General features: G+C 47.7%; 1 protein-coding gene across 5 annotated transcripts in view; it reads right to left on the reverse strand.

Moving 5' to 3' along the window:
- The window catches only part of RTN4 (reticulon 4), a 38,643-nt gene extending 21,871 nt beyond the window's left edge, over positions 1 to 16,772 (reverse strand). The window contains exons 1-3 of one of the 5 annotated variants that reach the window (XM_069955145.1): positions 16,103 to 16,772; positions 6,636 to 6,692; positions 3,220 to 5,307 (exon numbers count right to left, since the gene is read on the reverse strand). In XM_069955145.1, coding sequence (XP_069811246.1) covers positions 3,220 to 5,307; positions 6,636 to 6,692; positions 16,103 to 16,484 — 2,527 coding nt within the window. In that variant the 5' untranslated portion in view covers positions 16,485 to 16,772. Of the gene's footprint in view, positions 1 to 26; positions 178 to 3,219; positions 5,308 to 6,635; positions 6,693 to 9,737; positions 9,774 to 16,102 lie in introns of those variants that run through there. The other 4 variants (XM_069955146.1, XM_069955147.1, XM_069955148.1 and 1 more) reach the window with 4 other exon arrangements.
- Between the last annotated feature and the right edge of the window lie 358 nt (positions 16,773 to 17,130).

Raw genomic sequence — 17,130 nt, forward strand, 5'->3', positions numbered from 1 at the left:
TACCAGGGTAAAGAGGGAGAAGTTACCTTTCTGTCTCCAGGTACTCTGCTCACTTGCCATCTCTGATGAAGAATAAACTCCGTGCCGGCTAACGTCAAATGAGCAGCATGCCCCGATGGCAGAGCCGAGGCAGCCTCCGAGCCCGAGACATGAACTGTGGACTGACTAGCAGACAGATTACCCTCTGCTCCACTGCTCAAGGGTCACCTGACTGCCACATGGGCGGGCGGCATGTGATGTCAACAGGAGCCGTACACATCAGCAATTGCCAAAAATCGAATTGTTTAGATCAAATGCCCCCTGCTGACCGAGTCACACAACGTACAAGCTGTGCCCTGCAGCCTGAGGGCCAATACATGCAAGCTAACAGAGGAAATGCTAAATGGGGATTTTCTTTTTCTCTTTTTTTTTTTTGTAGACAATTGTTATAGAGCTTGATGGTTTTCATGAGAAACTGGCTGAATAAAGCTTAAGGGGAAAAAAGATGAAGACTGACAGATCTAGAGATTGAAAATTTCCATATTCTGTAGACTTCAATGCAAAACAAGCAGATTTTTGGCACATTAGCAGTCTGAGGTCTAAGGTCACCTTTATAAAAACCAAAACAGGTCAAGGATGCTATCGGGGATGCACATGATTGTGTTGAAGGAGAATTCCAGGCAGGAGACTTTTTTGCCAAAGTGCAGGGGAGGATTAAAGAAATAACGTGCACTTACCCCCCCCCCCCATGCTCCAGCACTGGTGGCCGTATACCGCAGCTCTGGTTTCCCATACCCTGGTGGCCGTATATGCAGCTCCCAGCCGTTTCCTGGTTAGAGAGAGGACCTAGAAAGTAACGTTCTAGGCCTGCTCAGCCAGTCAGTGGCCAAGGTGGGAACCGCTACAGCCGCTGACTGGCCGAGCGGGTCTGAAACGTTACATCCAAGGTCCTCTCTCTAACCAGGAAGCCGGCGGGCACCAGCGCTGGAGCCAGGGAGGTAAGTGCACGTTATTGCTTTCATCCTCTGCTTCCCCCGGACTTGGCAAAATAGCCCCCTGCCCAGAATTCTCTTTTAAGGCTACATACAAGTTTTGAGATGTACAGCATCCCTATGGGCGCAGACTATACAGAATCTCAGAACTAAAATGACTTCTATTTATAAAAAAAAAAAAAAAAAAAAAAAAAAAAAAAAAAAAAAAAAAAAAAAAAAACACCCTTACAGGCTGTATGGACAAACCTTGGTGGTATGCATGAGGCCTTCCATGTATAAGCATGTGAAACTCATTTTCTATTAGGTGGAGATACATAAATACTATATGCATTAAGCGCAGGATACATGGACATCTACAACATAAGAATAATAAAAAATGTGTGATCCAAACCTCACATAACCATTAGGGGATCATCAATGAACGCACTCTGTATAAAAGGTATTTCCAATGCAACTTCTATACCTACCATAGATTTCATTTAAATTTTTATCACAATCTAAAAAGGTTAAGAAATGACACTACAAGCCTCAGTTAACTCAGATTTTTATGTATAAAAAGGGCTAAAAGAAAAACAAAACCTTAGACTATCCTAGTAGTATGTTGAAATCTGTAGTGTTACCTAGTGAACAGCAGGTGGCGCTATAACCAAAGGCTAAATTTTGCAAACTCAAATCCTACCAGATGTTTCAGTAATCTTAACAGTCTCAGATAAATTGATTTGAAGATTTAGTTTTCTTTGTAATGGAGTTTTTCAATGGCATGACTATGAAACAAAATGCAAGTGTCTTTGTTCATACAAAATAATACACACTAAATATATGCATCCCATGCATGATTACTGATGGCAGATGCATTGTCCTGAAAACTGGCATTTTTATTTATTTATTTATTTATTTTGCAATTTCATGTTTGATAGATGAAGTATTCGTCCTTCCAGCAAAGGGTTAAACACTCTAGTAGGATTAGTCCTATACTTTATGCAAGGCCGCAAAGGGGGCAGTACAACACCACCAGAGAGAACCCTTAAGTCATGCACTGCCCTCTCTGGGCCTACACATAGTAGGACACTGTGTGCATTTGTTTTGCTTGAGGTTTCTTCAGCCACTGTATAGTCGCTGAAGAAAATGTTTTTCTTTCAAATAAACTGGTATCAGCAAGTTATATAGATTTGTAATATACTTCTATTGAAAAATCTCAAGTCTTCTCACACTTATCAGCTGCTGTATGTCCTGCAGGAAACATTTTCTTTTCAGTCTGACACAGTGCTCTCTGCTGACATCTCTGGCCGAGGCAGGAACTGTCCAGAGCAGGAAATGTTTTTATAGAATCTCCATAGAAAACAGAGTTCCTGTCTCAGCCAGAGATGTCAGCAGAGAGCACTGTGTCAGACTGAAAATAAAAACATTTCCTGCAGGACATACAGCAGCTAATAAGTACAGGAAGGCTTGAGATTTTTTTTTTAATAGAAATAAATTACAAATCTTTGAATGATTTGAATGAAAAAGATTTTCGCTGGACAACCCCTTTAACAGGAGGACAATTTAGCCATTTCTCACTTAAAAGGGACATGAAACAAGGTGGCTATCCTTTTCTCTGACAAATGTTGCACATTTTTCTTACTTGCAAGATTTCCTCAGATATACGACATGCTCATCTGTTGTGGATTTGTAACACATGGCAAACCCAAACTGATCACTAGAGCTGGGAAAAGCTCACAAATGAGCGCTTCAGTCTCACTCGTTGCAAGTTTACTATGAAACCAAATCTCTAGCAAGGAGCTAAACAGAGCAGCAACCCTGAGAGTGAAGCGCTCAGCCGTAAGCTTCTCCCGACTCAGTTTAGTGATCAGTTAGGATGTGAACACCCAGAACCTGACCGATCAAAACTTCTATTGTCACGGTGTTTTCTCTGAGTGAAATGACTGGAAATAAGTGGCAAGATCCAGGAGTAAAAAAAAAAATAATAATTTGTCTTCTTTTGTTTGACACTGGTAAAAATAGGAAGCACATGACCTGAACGATTTAGGCGGCCTAACACCACAACACGCCGTTCCTGTTTATAGTGACGGCCTTCAGAGAAACACTCCCCATCCACAGAGACAACTGTTATCCCTAGAGACCTGCATGAAAATAGCTCAAAAACCTGAGTGACCCTGCACAATGACAGCTCATTGGGACCCTGGAAACACATGCGGCTAGTATAATATAAGATATGGCACGTAGACTGGCAGCACATGCAAGTCATTACCTGAACCCTGGAAATTGCAAGGAGCCAAGGAGATGATGACTGGAGGGGTCACTTTCTTGTCCTTACTGGCTGGAGTGACGACACTGGGTTCCTTTGTGGGTATCGCAGGCTTAGACACTGGTTCTTCCTTGATCGAGGGCCTGGACCCTCCTTTGCTTAAGTCAACTACTTTATCAGAACTTTCTTTGGCTTTTTCCTTCACATCTTCCTTCACCTTAGGCTGTTCTTTCGGGGTCGGCTCTTCCAGCCACTTAGGTGCCTTAATGTCTACTTGTTCGTCTTTATGAGGTGCAGAAATCTCTTTTTTAGGTGCAATGGTGGATGCAATTCCAAAGTCTTTAGAGTAATCAGCTTTTCCAAAGTCTTCCATCTGTAGAAGTTTATCTGGCTTGGATATCGGAGCGGCTGGTTCCTCTGCTAGGACATTCTCATAAGACTCGGGCAGGGTAGACTCTAGGTAAGATTTGCTGGGTGAAGGCTCCTTCCATTTAGCGACGTCACTTAACACTTCCTTTTCTTCCTTAATGCTGCGATCAGAACCTAAGACAGTAGCGGCCGCTGCCTTTGGAATCACCTCCGCCTCCCATAGCTTGTATGAAGGTTCGCTCTGGTCAGACTCTGGAGAACTTTCGTCGAAGTTCGAGGAAAATTGAGAGTCAAATTCACTCTTTAATGCCTTGGAAAAATCTGACGCCACTTGCTCTGGTATAGTTTCCTTTACGAGGTCACATGCTATGGATATGTATGGCGTTTCAGGTTCTTCTACGGCTGCCTCCTTTACAGTTTCCACACGTACAGGAACGTGTTCTTGTTCCTTTGCGCTCGCTTTATTGATCGCTTCCTCGTAAGACGGTGGCTTCTCAGACTCAAACTTTATTTTCTCTTCGCTCACTGGCATTACGCGGCCGACTGGGGAAACATCAGGTTGGGAGGCCGCCGCAGTGAGACCAGCAGGGGCGGACGTGAGAGGGGCTTCCATGACAATGTCAGGCAAAACTGGTGAGGAGACAGAGTCTGCATCCTCAAACAGCGCCACATTCTGGACTGAAGGGCTGACACTTTCCTGTGACGCTTTAGCAGCAGTCTGAACCAAATCAATCTTTGGCTCGTAGCCGAGTTTTGGTACGCCGGTGTCATGGACTTCGCTTTCATATGCTTCTTGCACAATATCTGGAGTGAGCCCTTCTGCGACACTTCCGTGCAGAGCATCGGTTGAGACATAGTCTTGGTCGACAAGGAATGGGTTAACCGTTGCGACATTTGCGCCCAGGCGAGAGGAAGGAACGTGGGTTTTCAGGTCTTCCATTTTTTTCTCATCGGTTACATTGTTAGACACTTGATTTCCACCAAAGGCAAAGGGATTGGTCTGCTTTAAGGGGGCAAACATGTCGAAATTTGGAGAGTCTGAGGCCGCCTCAGGCGAAGCTGGGGATATGTCATCGGATATATCTACATCCCTATCTTCGTTATATTTTTCCTCAAACTTTAAGGAGGATTCAAAAGGAGACTTTATAATGTTGCTTTTAAGGTCTACAGACACATCTCTAGGGTCAAAGTCATAGCCCCCTGTGCTGGCGAAGGGCTTGAAATCCACATACTGTTCATCATGACCTTCTTTGAGATCTGAGAACTCCTCATGAGGCGGTCCGACAGACTTAAGCATTCCTGAAAACATCTCCTTAGCAGACTGGGTATACACCTTTGTGTGGTCTCCGGAAGCAGACTCCAGAAAGGAAGTGGGGTGCTCAATAGTATGACCTCTCTCGGAAAAGAACAGGTCTTCCGCAACAGAAGAGCTTTTGTGATCGGTCACTTCATGAAAACCATATTCCAGGCCGCTAGCTAACTTCTCTACCTTGGGAAAATCATCTATGGTCCTTGACACTGCCTTCTCATCTCTAAAGGGATCGGTAAAAGCTTCTGGTGTAGTGGAGTCAGCAGGAAATGCGACAAGCTGCTCTTTAGAGGAATCAGCAGAGAGAGGAGATAGAGAATGGAGGGAAGCGGTAGACTCAAGCAGCAGAGATGAAGGCTCCTCGCGGCCGGCAGGCGCAGTGCCAGAAGGATGCTGCAAATCCATTATAAGGTCTGTGACGACGAACAGAAAAGGAAAGAGGTCAGTGGCAGACAGAAGCAAATGACTCCATAGAAAACGCAACTGACATAGCTACTATAAGAGATAGAGGATCATTACAAAACGGTACCAGTCACCACAGATTCTATATGAATAATTCATAAATGACTTAAAGTGGCCATACACCATCAATACCTTGGTCGATAATTATCTCTTCGACCCACTGCCCATCCTCTCCATACATAGGAACATCCCTCAAGGGCGAGTGTTCCTATGGGGAGGGGAAAGCTGCAGCAAGAGAGCCCAACCTCTATCTCCATCGACATGCTCTGTTGGTGGTCATTTGGGAGAGCCCCACATCCACCATAGATTGATAGAGAAACCCACCACAAGCAGAGGGTACAGCAGACTGTGGTCTAAGGCATGGGTCTCCAAACTGCGTCCCTCCAGCTGTTGCAATACTACATTTCCCATCATGTATGCCAAAGCTTTAGCTGTCTGGGTATATTGGAAATTGTGGTTTTGCAACAGCTGGAGGGTTGCAGTTTGGAGACCCCTGGTCTAAGGTGTATGGGGACCTTTCCACAGGCTATCCTTTCTGGCAAAGGCCTAAATCTACCTTTTCCAATCACTAATAAACACTATGACATCTGCTTTCCATGACCACATAACCCATCAAAATAATGCCCACCATAATCTAACATTTCCAAAAACTTTCCCAACCCCTTTCATTGGGTGAATCTTCTTCTAAGATAAGGTCTAGGGAATACGGCCATTATAGAGCCTGTCGACCACTCCGGATCTCAGTTTTCTGTAGGTGCTACCGAGTGGGTATTGTGTCTCCCTGAGCAGTGTTCTAAGCCATGCAATGCATACCTTCCCAAAAATTAGCCCTCCAGTAGGTGGATGTGAGGGGCATGCTTTTTGTTTTCCATGGCAGTTTTTTCATCCGTTTTATGCATTTTAACAATGGAAGATAATGGATGAAAACGAATGCATCTGCTTTTTTAGCAGTTTTTTTTTTTTGTTTTTGCATAAAAGATGGAAAAAAAAAAAAAAAGGACTGCAAAAATGCAGTGTAAACCTATCCTTAAAATATATATAATATATCTATCTATCTTACTTTGGAGCCTCCACTGTAGCCCAGACCAATTGTACAATGAGCTCCTTCATCTCTCTTTACCATGCTTCCAGCAGTGTCTGTCCTCAAATAATATCTATGGTGACTGGTACACCTGAACAGTTTTACAATGAACCCAGTTAGTCAGAAGTGAATAGAAAGCATACACAGATCTTAAGCTATAGAGCGAGAGTGTTAGAGCAATGCCAGCACAGAACTTGCCTGAAGAGGAGTGCATCAGAGGTGCAGATGAAGCAGGAAGAGGAAAGAGGTTCACATCTGAAAAACAAACACAACAAGACCTCAGCAGGGGTGAAGACTGGTAACATACAACGCACATCACCCACAGAGACTACTGGGACTACTATTGTGTCTGTTATTGGGCACCCCCTAAGTATGCGCGTCACACAATGCAGCCCGTAAAGGGCGCTCAACATGTGGCAATCCAGATGTGACTGCAGTGGTGTTGCATCCTGCAACAGAGATCAGTATAGACCAGGGGTAGGGAACCTTGGCTCTTTAGCTGTTGCAAAACTACGACTCCCATCATGTCTGGACAGCCAAAGCTTTGGCTGTCCAGGCATGATGGGAGTTGTAGTTTTGCAACAGCTGGAGGGCCAAGGTTCCCTACCCCTGGTATAGACTTTTTTAAACTACTATACCTGGTGCTAAATATACGAGACCCAATACTAATGTAGCAGAGCTGACTTCATATAAGTGATGAAACTCAACGTGTTTAGCTGCAATCCTACGGTTCATTTCACATTTTCCTATACACCGGCAGAAAACTCTACAATACAACTCCGACCTTTGTTCATGGCCTGTATAATCAAATACCCATCTCTTATTATATACGCCTATAGGAGTGTATACACAGTAGATTCACTGCATGAGTCGTCTCCTAAGTATAGAAAGGTAATTCTGACTCATTTCCACTTCTCCTTTACAGAGACCAGAAACTGAGAAATAAAAGTCGGAGTTGAGTCAACGATCCGGTAATGTGAGCGATAGACCTGGTCGGCTCTTCTATAAGCCGATAACTGTATCTCAGCAAGAACGTGTAGAAATATATAGGATTTAGATACTTCACATACAGCTAAGACACCAATTACATCACCCAAAACAGCATTGAAAACTACAATTCCCATCATGCTTTAGCCGTCCAGGCATGATGGGAATGGTTGTTCTGCTGGAGGGCTGCAAGTTTGACACCTGTGGTGTAATATATGGTGTAATAGGTCTTCTCCAAGATGTGGTCTTTGGAGTGATCTCACCGTTTCTGTAGCATGTCTATAGTAAAGAGGGGGTTTTCATGAGAATCACATTGGCGTCATCTCATAGCACTAGGAGCAATACTGCAGTCATAGAGAAACAGCAGGGCCGAGGACAATAGGTGGGATAGAGGATATAGTGACAGGAAAGGCTGGCAATGCAATCAGTGATTAGGACACGAGCATTAGTATGAGGTTATTGTACAGGAAGTAAAGTCACTACAACCCCCAGCATGGAACCGCAAGCAGGAAAGAGAAGTAGCAGGTCTGATAACAGAAATGTAGGAGTTGTCTGGTCTTCAGAGATAAAGCAGCAGCTATAGGCGACAGACCATGTGCTGTATATGAGCTGGATACAGATGTGCTCAGTGTACACATTAGGCTCTGTTCACACTATTGCGGTCTGTCATACAGAAACCTCAACAGTCCCAGATCAGTCACCTGGACAGGTACAGATGGACCTCAACAACTCATATTGGGCTGTCAGCCAGGTGTATGTTACTTTGACAGGAAGAATGACACCTTGTGTCCTATGAAATAGGACAGCACCTCTAACAGGAGAGTGAGCGCAGCCTGATATTGTGCCCTTTAGTCTATGTATTAGGACTGCCTTTACTGTATACAGGATTGTAAATCAGATCTCTCACCATCCATAACATCTGCAATGTTGTCACCACTGTTCTACCCGTATATAATGGAATATCCAAAAAGCAGGTAGCTCAGGGTGCCATTGCCTCTGCCTAGCTAGGGGAGTGCTCTGGTGTATAGAGAGGTGCAGGACGCATGGTACAGTCAGGTATCTGTCATCTGTAACCTGCTATAACAGATCGCTCCATTTAAAGGGATATTCCTTCTCCACACACAGTAGCTCCTGGACCAGCTACTCAACTATCTTGTTTCATACGCCATCTCTGGGCTACATGGAGTCAAGGTCCTAGGTGCCCTCACTGGAAGGGAAGGACTTACTAGCCAATGACATGATAGAAGCCAAGGTGCCATCTGTTATTGCAGTCGGATGGGTAACATCATGGCCAGTAGAATAGCTGTTTATTGCTGGGGTCAGTAATGACTGTCATACCCCGATGGCGTTCTGCATGGCCAGACATTGCTGTACGTAACAGGACGACGCTGCGTTTAGGGCTTGTGGCCGAAACACCGCGTCCTCCGGTTCGTACCTGTACTATGTGACACTTCAATAAAAGAACACTTAGAATTGGTGAGTGGCGGGATCATCCTTTACTACTTGCTGGGACCAGTTCCAACCACGAGCACCACCCTTTTACAAAGTACCGTCTTACTCCAGTACCATTGCTGTACGTAAGGCCTACCAGTGTGTCACTTACGGTATAGGTAAGGTCACTGCTTAGCAAAGGAGTGGGACTGAGCAGTGAAAACATGAAGGGGAAGCAATCCATCATATTAGTAATGTGATTTAAGGGAACAAACTTAAAAATATGAGTAAACCCTGATTTCTACATCTGATTCACTTTCTGAGATCACTGGAATTATAAACAAGGGGGAAAAAAAAAAAAAAGTAAAATCCCACAGAGAATATCATCCAAGCTGGCCCGCGATTACACCCCCGTCTCCAGAGCGCCAGATCTCCACCCCCAAACCTACACATTTTCCATTTTTAATTTATCCAAAAGTCATCTGTCCATAGATTACATTACAAAAGGCCATTATTCCTAAAATACGAGCCATGTGTCGGCTAGCAGGAGGGTTCCAAGTAATGGAGTAATGCTACTTGACCTCTGGGGGGCGCTCTCTAATGAGCAACACATGACATATAGGATGGCACCTGGTGGGTACCATTGGGCACAGGAGGAACCCAGCACACAGCAGTAATGAGAATATAGCATCAGTCCCATAATAATGAATGGGAAGTATGACAGGAGAGGAGACATCACATGTATGGGCTCCGGTGTCTCCGATGGAAAGCTCACAAGCTCTCTAGTATCTTAGCATTAATGGCCTTTATATGAGATTATAGGTAAATTACGGGAAATCATTGGCTATTATCAGCTATTCCCATTAACAGATGCAACTTTACCTTCTCCTCGAAGATATTGTGCTAAAAATGTATAGCCTGTGAATGAAATAGAAGATGCAAGTCAGACAACAACCAAATAGGGCTGAAAGGAGAGCCGGAGGAGGCATGCAGCCCTGCCATGTCTTACTATGAGCCCAGGCCCGGTTAATGCATATAATGTCTGTGTGCGTATACTGGAAACGTGACACCAGAAGTGTAACATTAACATGAATGTAAAAGCTCAGGCGTCAGCTATTCCAAAATAGACCCAATACTCCGAATCCCGTCATACTGGGGAGCGCACCTCACCCTGCAGTCCTGAGGCCCCCGATCAGTATGGGGGAACCTGGATGAGACCCCAGGGCAGTGTTTACGACAGGGATGGGGAGCCTCCGCCCCTCCAGGTGTTGCAAAACTACAATTCCCATCATGCCTGGACAGCCAAAGCTAAAGCAACACCTGGAGGGCCAAAAGGTTCCCCATTCCTGGTTTAGGACATCTATATGGGATAAAGCTTATGTATGCCCATTGCAAAGACCCTTTAAATAAGAGTTAATGCTATAAACGTCAATGGCCTACTTGCTGAAAAGGAGAAATCATTGTCTATCCCTGTGAGCGACTCCTGCAATGCAGCATAAAGGTGACAGCGCTGTGTAGTCCCCAAGGACGCATATGGTGAGCAAACTTGGCGCCCATTGGTTTCTCATACTAAAAGCTTATGTGACTCAATGCAGGATAACATGGGCTCAGCAGTGTGGGGTTGTGTATGAAGCGGTGGGCTCTCCGCAAGCCTCCTCTGTGATGGCTTCTCTACAAGATGGGGGAGAACATCCCTGCAATGTACTACAACGATCCAATGACATTCAATGTTCCAAGTTCAAGAACGTCTAGGAATGTAACATATCTGGATGGTCCTTAAACAGTCCTCCTCTATTATACTCAATATGGCCATAGACCTACAATAGTGTTGGAAGATTCCCTCCTATACATTTGTCTGAGCATGCAGGCGTGGCTAAGGGGGAGAAGAGACGGAAGCCGCTGCCAGACACCTCATAACTAATGGCGTCCTTTAGTGACATCTGTTCCAAGGTAAGGTTTGGGTATGGGTGGGTATAGGCTACAGCATTGCTCCTCTACTTGTCCCCCCACCCCCGTCCTGGTTGGCTGAGGTACAGGGTTCAGTTTCAGTGCCTGGATAATGTGCATGTAACAGCGGCACAGGTGTAGGATTTGTAGACAGGACCGGGAGGTGTAATAAGGTGACAGATAGGCACGAGCCGTGTACCTTCCTGGTGATCCAGCTTCTCTAAGTTACTATACAGAACAGGAATGGGTAACCTTCGGCCCTCCAGCTGTTGCAAAACTACAATTCCAATCATGCTTGGACAGCCAAAGCTTTAGCTTCGGCTAACCAGACATGATGGGAATTGTAGTTTTGTAACAGCTGGAGGGTGGAAGGTTTCCTATCCCTGCTGTAGAATACCCTCCTTGTTAGCACATGGCAGACACTGTATCAGGGATGATAAAAGGATTTCTCTATGGGATTACAGATCTACGCCTGGAGGATGCATGGGCCTTGTGAAGTTCAGCCAGCATTATCATGTGCAGCAAACAGTGAGCGGCCCATCGCCAACTCATCAGCTAAAGTGTTTGCTTGGAAACTGTATCAGAGAATTTGACGTCGTGTCAAGTTACGGCCGACCTGTAAGAGGTACTTCCATATGTAATTGCCCATATACACCTTAGCCAGGGCTGTGGAAATCCTTGAGTCGGGTGGTCCACTCCTACAAGATGTGAGAAGTATTGATCTGCGGGGATCCGGATGCTGAGACCACGGCCGATCGATGAACTGAAGGGGTAGCAATGCTCAGCTGTGCACAGCGTCCCATAGTGATTGGTACCCTTTTAAAGCACCTTAATACCCCAGAATATTGTATGCCCGCAGTTATTTACCAACAGTCTGACAACCTTAGCTCTATGCAACCCTTTGCAAACCAGTTAGGGGTCCCCCAAAAGATAGAGTTGTCACTTTAAGAGCAGACATAAAGGCTTCCTATGAAAAAGGCTAGGAAATTCCGACCTAGATACAGGGACTATCTGCCTCATGGGATCAGTGCATAACCAGCAGCCAGCAATGCAGCATGGAGCTGGGGGATCAGGGCATAACCCGCAGCCAGCAATGCAGCATGGAACTGAGGGCCCTATTCCACCGGACGATTATCGTTCAATCGTTCGAATCTGAACGATAATCGTTCGGGTGAATAGCAGTTAACGATTAACGACCGAACGAGAAATCGTTGAACGCTTTATAAGACCTGGACCTATTTTTATCGTTGCTCGTTCGCAAAACGTTCGCATTGAATAAGACATTGTTCGGTCGTTCGCAATAGATACGAACGCAATAGCGAAGAAAAACGGTCGTTTGAGATCGTTAATCATTAACGATTATGCAAACGATAATCGTCCGGTGGAATAGGGCCCTGAGGATCAGTGCATAACCCGCAACCAGCTATGCAGCATGGAGCTGGGGATCAGTGCATTACCCGCGGCCAGCTATGCAGCATGGAGCTGGGGATCAGTGCATTACCCGCGGCCAGCTATGCAGCATGGAGCTGGGGATCAGTGCATTACCCGCGGCCAGCTATGCAGCATGGAGCTGGGGATCAGTGCATGACCCGCGGCCAGCTATGCAGCATGGAGCTGTGGATCAGTGCATTACCCGCGGCCAGCTATGCAGCATGGAGCTGGGGATCAGTGCATTACCCGCGGCCAGCTATGCAGCATGGAGCTGGGGATCAGTGCATGACCCGCGGCCAGCTATGCAGCATGGAGCTGTGGATCAGGGCATAACCCGCAGGCAGCTATGCAGCATGGAGCTGTGGATCAGGGCATAACCAGCAGGCAGCTATGCAGCATGGAGCTGGGAAACAGGGCATCCCCATTATACTGCATGAAAATAAGAACTATATAAGCACTGTGACACTCTCTTTTAGCTACTCATTACCATGGGGGAAAATTACAGACTATGCGGTCTCAAAGAGCTGTATTAAAGATGATAACTACAAGGCTTAGGAACCCATCACCACCCATGGATGTGCCAGATTCTTGACATCTTAGAAATCGAGTCTGTTGGCATCTTTCAGTATAATATACCATACCTGAAGTGACTGGCAAAGCGAAGGACAAAGGCGTATATCATGGTGATACACAGCTACGAGACTCAGCTCTATAAAGGAGAGCAGCCCCTTGTGTATACAGCACTAAGGAGGAATAAGAAATGCGTATCTGACAAAATGATACGCTAGATGGTAAGAATCTGGTAGGGACAAGCCCCCATTGTACTCTCTGCGTGTGCTGTGGGGGTCTTGTGATGGGGCGGCTGTATTCACACCAGACAGTCTGATCTGCAGTGAGGCTGCCAGCTGGCGGCCATACTGTCCTGCATCAGACGTGTGTACAAATATATGGCTGCCAAGGCAAATCACCATCCCATACTACATCTCTGTAATAGTGGCAGGGCAGGAATGGCATCCAGCTAGAGGGAAGAGATGTAATACAATCATTAAGGATAGGCTTAGCACCTAGATCCTCCAAAGTTAAATGGTATTTTATGTTTTTCTATTTTCAAAAGAGACAAGAAAATACTTAAAGGGTCCCCCCCCCCCAAAGCAAAGGTTGACAAAGAGCTGAGTGCTGCACTCAAGTGTCTGCCTGGCCCATTGAACTGAATGGAGCAGCAGGACCACCACACATGTCCAGCCCCCATATAACCAGGGGGCACAGGGCGGCTGTTCTCATCTCTAGGGGTCTCAGCAGTTGGAACACCTAAGATCAGATCCTGTAGGTAGGCCATGAGAGCTGGTGAACAACCACTTTAAGAAATCTATCTTCTGAATAGACAACGCTTGCTTAGGTCCTTGTACCTCATCCCCACAAGACTGAAGCACATAGAAGTATGTTGTCAGCAGCCTCCTTCGTCAGCATCTGGTGCACACGCAGCACATCTGACTTCACTGGGTACGAAGCTGATGAAGCCAAACCTAACTAGTGATGGTGCAAGACTGACTCTTCAAAAAGATGTCTCCACCCCCATGACTCTTTACAACTAATCTACATAAAGCCTGCACTTTTGCTTTTGCATTTTTGGCCTGAAAATACAAGAGCATCAGCGTCATCCTCCTCCTGTCCTGGAGAGTGGGCTGATGGTGGTGGTTAGAGGCCCTAAATAGAGTGAGCGTACGGCATTTGGCTGCTGAAGCTGGATAAAGCTTTAAAGGAGAAGTCCGGTGAAAATTGTTATTAAAGTATTGTATTGCCCCTAAAAGTTATACAAATCACCAATATACACTTTACGGGAAATGCTTATAAAGTGCTTTTTTTCCCTGCACTTACTGCTGCATGAAGGCTTCACTTCCTGGATAACATGGTGATGTCACTTCCTGGATAACATGGTGATGTCACGACCCGACTCCCAGAGCTGTGTGGCTGTGGCTGCTGGAGAGGATGATGGCAGGGGGACACTGAGGGACACAGGGCACTGGAGGGACACTGAGCATCCCTCTGCCATCATCCTCTCCAGCAGTCACAGCCCGCACAGCTCTGGGAGTCAGGTCATGACATCACCATGTTGTCCAGGAAGTGACATCACCATGTTATCCAGGAAGTGAAGCCTTGATGCAGTAGTAGATGCAGGGGAAAAAAGCACTTTATGTGCATTTCCCATAATAAGTGTATATTGGTGATTTGTGTAACTTTTGGGCGGCAATACAATACTTTAATAGAAATTTTCGCTGGACTTCTACTTTAGGGCTGTCTGGAAAACATGGACCCAGTCTATGGCCTATGGCTGTATCCATCCTTTCCAGGACTCCCTTGGAAAGAATCATCCACAGGTAATCAAATGCCGCACGCTCTGGTGCATGCTCGAACTCTAACCCTAAATTTCCTTTACACAAAAAAACCACAACGCTAATCATGGAAGGAAATTACAGGGGACACAACCAGCGCATTTCCCTCTCAGCCTCCATATAACCTACTAAATATTTATGCAGCTACTGGCTCTTCTCTATTCCTCCTCTCTCCATCACTACATTTCCCATCATTCCTCTCACTCATCACCCCCTGCTCCCTCCAGGTTGAGTTTTACCCCAATAAGCTCCAGCCCACACCTTAGTTTCTCCATCTGTCTTAGGGGTCGGGGGTCCATCATATCACTCCCGGAGCCAAGATGCCTGAATATTGAGAGACTATGCCAGCAGACAGCAGTAATACACGGTCAGTGATGATGCCGCCAGACACAGTGACTGTGCTGCTCCTAGAAGGATGACAGTGACGCAGGCGTCTGCTGCATACAAAGCATGAGATGACAGCAGATACTGGAGAGATGTGATGGGGGCGCCTGACACCGGGCACCCCCCTCCCCCGAGTCTCCTCCAGCAGCTGGCACCCATCAGACCCCACCCCACCACCATCTCTATAATGCACACTCACTGCCCACACTCCACCCGCCAAACCAAGGCATATGGGCAGAGAATGCAGAGACACAGGGCAGCATGTACCAGCCTAATGGCCTACATCACCAGCCGCTCCTGGAAGACATATATACACCTATATTACCTGTATTTAAAGGGCCAGCTGTGCATCTGATCCCCCCAGCATGGATGCTCACGGGAGACAAGACAATTGCTGCGTCAGAACAATGGAGAACACATATCCGAACTGACGCGTTTCGAGCGCTGCTATTGTAGTATTATCGATTGTCCAGAGTCCTGGCGTTGTAGCATGCCCAGTGTGAGCGTCACTAGGACCACCCCTAACACCATGACCACCCACCTGCCACAAAACCATAACACCCAGCATGTCTGGGCCACTAGAGGTGATACTGGGAGTTGTAGTTGGAGATCACTACCCTGGTATGCCGGTCAGGTACACCATATACCATGCCAACCACAGCCCTACAGCAACAGTGTGCAGGAGGGGCATACAATGTAACTGATATGATGGGGAGCCAAGGGGATTGGGGTCCAATGAGGCCTGCTGGGGGAGGGGTCCTATACACAGGTCCCACAGTGGGTGGGTGCCATAAACCCTATAGATACATGAGGGGGTGGGGGTCCCCATACACACTACTGGGGAGATACATGAGGGGGGGTGGGGGTCTCATACACTGCACTAGCAGGATACCTAAGGGGTGGGGGTCTCTTCCCCCCCCACTAGGGGGACACATGAGGGAGGCAGTCTCTTTCCCCTGAGGGGTGGGGGTGACCTGAGGGCTGGGGGTCTCTTTCTCCTGAGGGGTGGGGGTCTCTTTCTCCTGAGGGTGGGGGTCTCTTTCCCCTGAGGGCTGGGGGGGGGGTCACCTGCGGGCTGGGGGTCTCTGCACTCACCGGCGGAGCGGGGCCTGGCGGGGGCGCTGTGCGGGACAGCCGGGGGCTCCTCCTCGGGCGCGCTGGGGATGACCGTGGCTCGGGGCAGGTCGCTGCCGATGCTGCTGGGATCCTCGTCCTCCGGTGACGGCTCCAGGCTGTCTGAGTAGCTCTTCTTCTCCTCGTCCTCCTCCTCCTCGGCGGTCCCCTTGGCCCCGGGGAAGGTGACGTTGAAGGCGGGGTGTGAGAGCTGCCCGGCGCCCCCGGTCAGGTCCAGCACGTCGTCCATGTCCCAGGGCGGCTGCACCCGGGGCTCGGCCTCCTCCGCTCCGCGCTGCCTCTGCTCCGCAGCATCCTCCTTCCCGTAGCTGCTGGATGTCACGAACGGGGATTGGTCCTCCATGGCGGCTGAGGGGCTGTGACCGGCCGGACAATGTGCGCTGCCTGGGATGCCGGGCTGGAGAGAAGAAGTGCGCCACCCGTCTGAGCGGCCGAGGGAGCGGAGCGATAACAATACAGCGAGGGGAGGGAGGAGGACGGCCACGCCCTGGTGACTCAGGCTCTGCCGGCAGCACGCATCATGGCGGGGATGCTGCTCTCCCCACCTAGCCGGCAAAGAACCAACCAGCCGCGGCAGTGGGCGGGACTAACTCATCCCTACTGACGTGCTGCTTCACCAATAAGGAGTTGGGGGCGGGGCCATGGAGGCCCCGCTGGCTAATGATGAACCAGAGGATGGTGGTTGTCATGGTAACCGTCGGGAGCCGCTACGCCTCACTGCTCGGGGAGGACACGCGCGAATAGCAGACATTCCGGAACTGAGCGGCCCGGGGATGATAAGAACACTCTCCGTGACTCTGACTCATCCCGGGACTACAAAGGGTTAACACCAGTGCGCCTCACTCCTTACCGGAGACGCTGCTGCGTCTAGCCCACCATGGTCACGTGACCGTAGGGGCGTGGTTAGTGTGTGCAGCTGCAGTGACGGGGGGAGCAGGAGGTCCCTGCAGGTACAGGAGAGGGGAGGCTGTGACAGGAGCCTCCTGTTA

The sequence above is a fragment of the Dendropsophus ebraccatus genome, chromosome 15 (assembly GCF_027789765.1).
Source record: "Dendropsophus ebraccatus isolate aDenEbr1 chromosome 15, aDenEbr1.pat, whole genome shotgun sequence".
Lineage (NCBI taxonomy): Eukaryota > Metazoa > Chordata > Amphibia > Anura > Hylidae > Dendropsophus > Dendropsophus ebraccatus.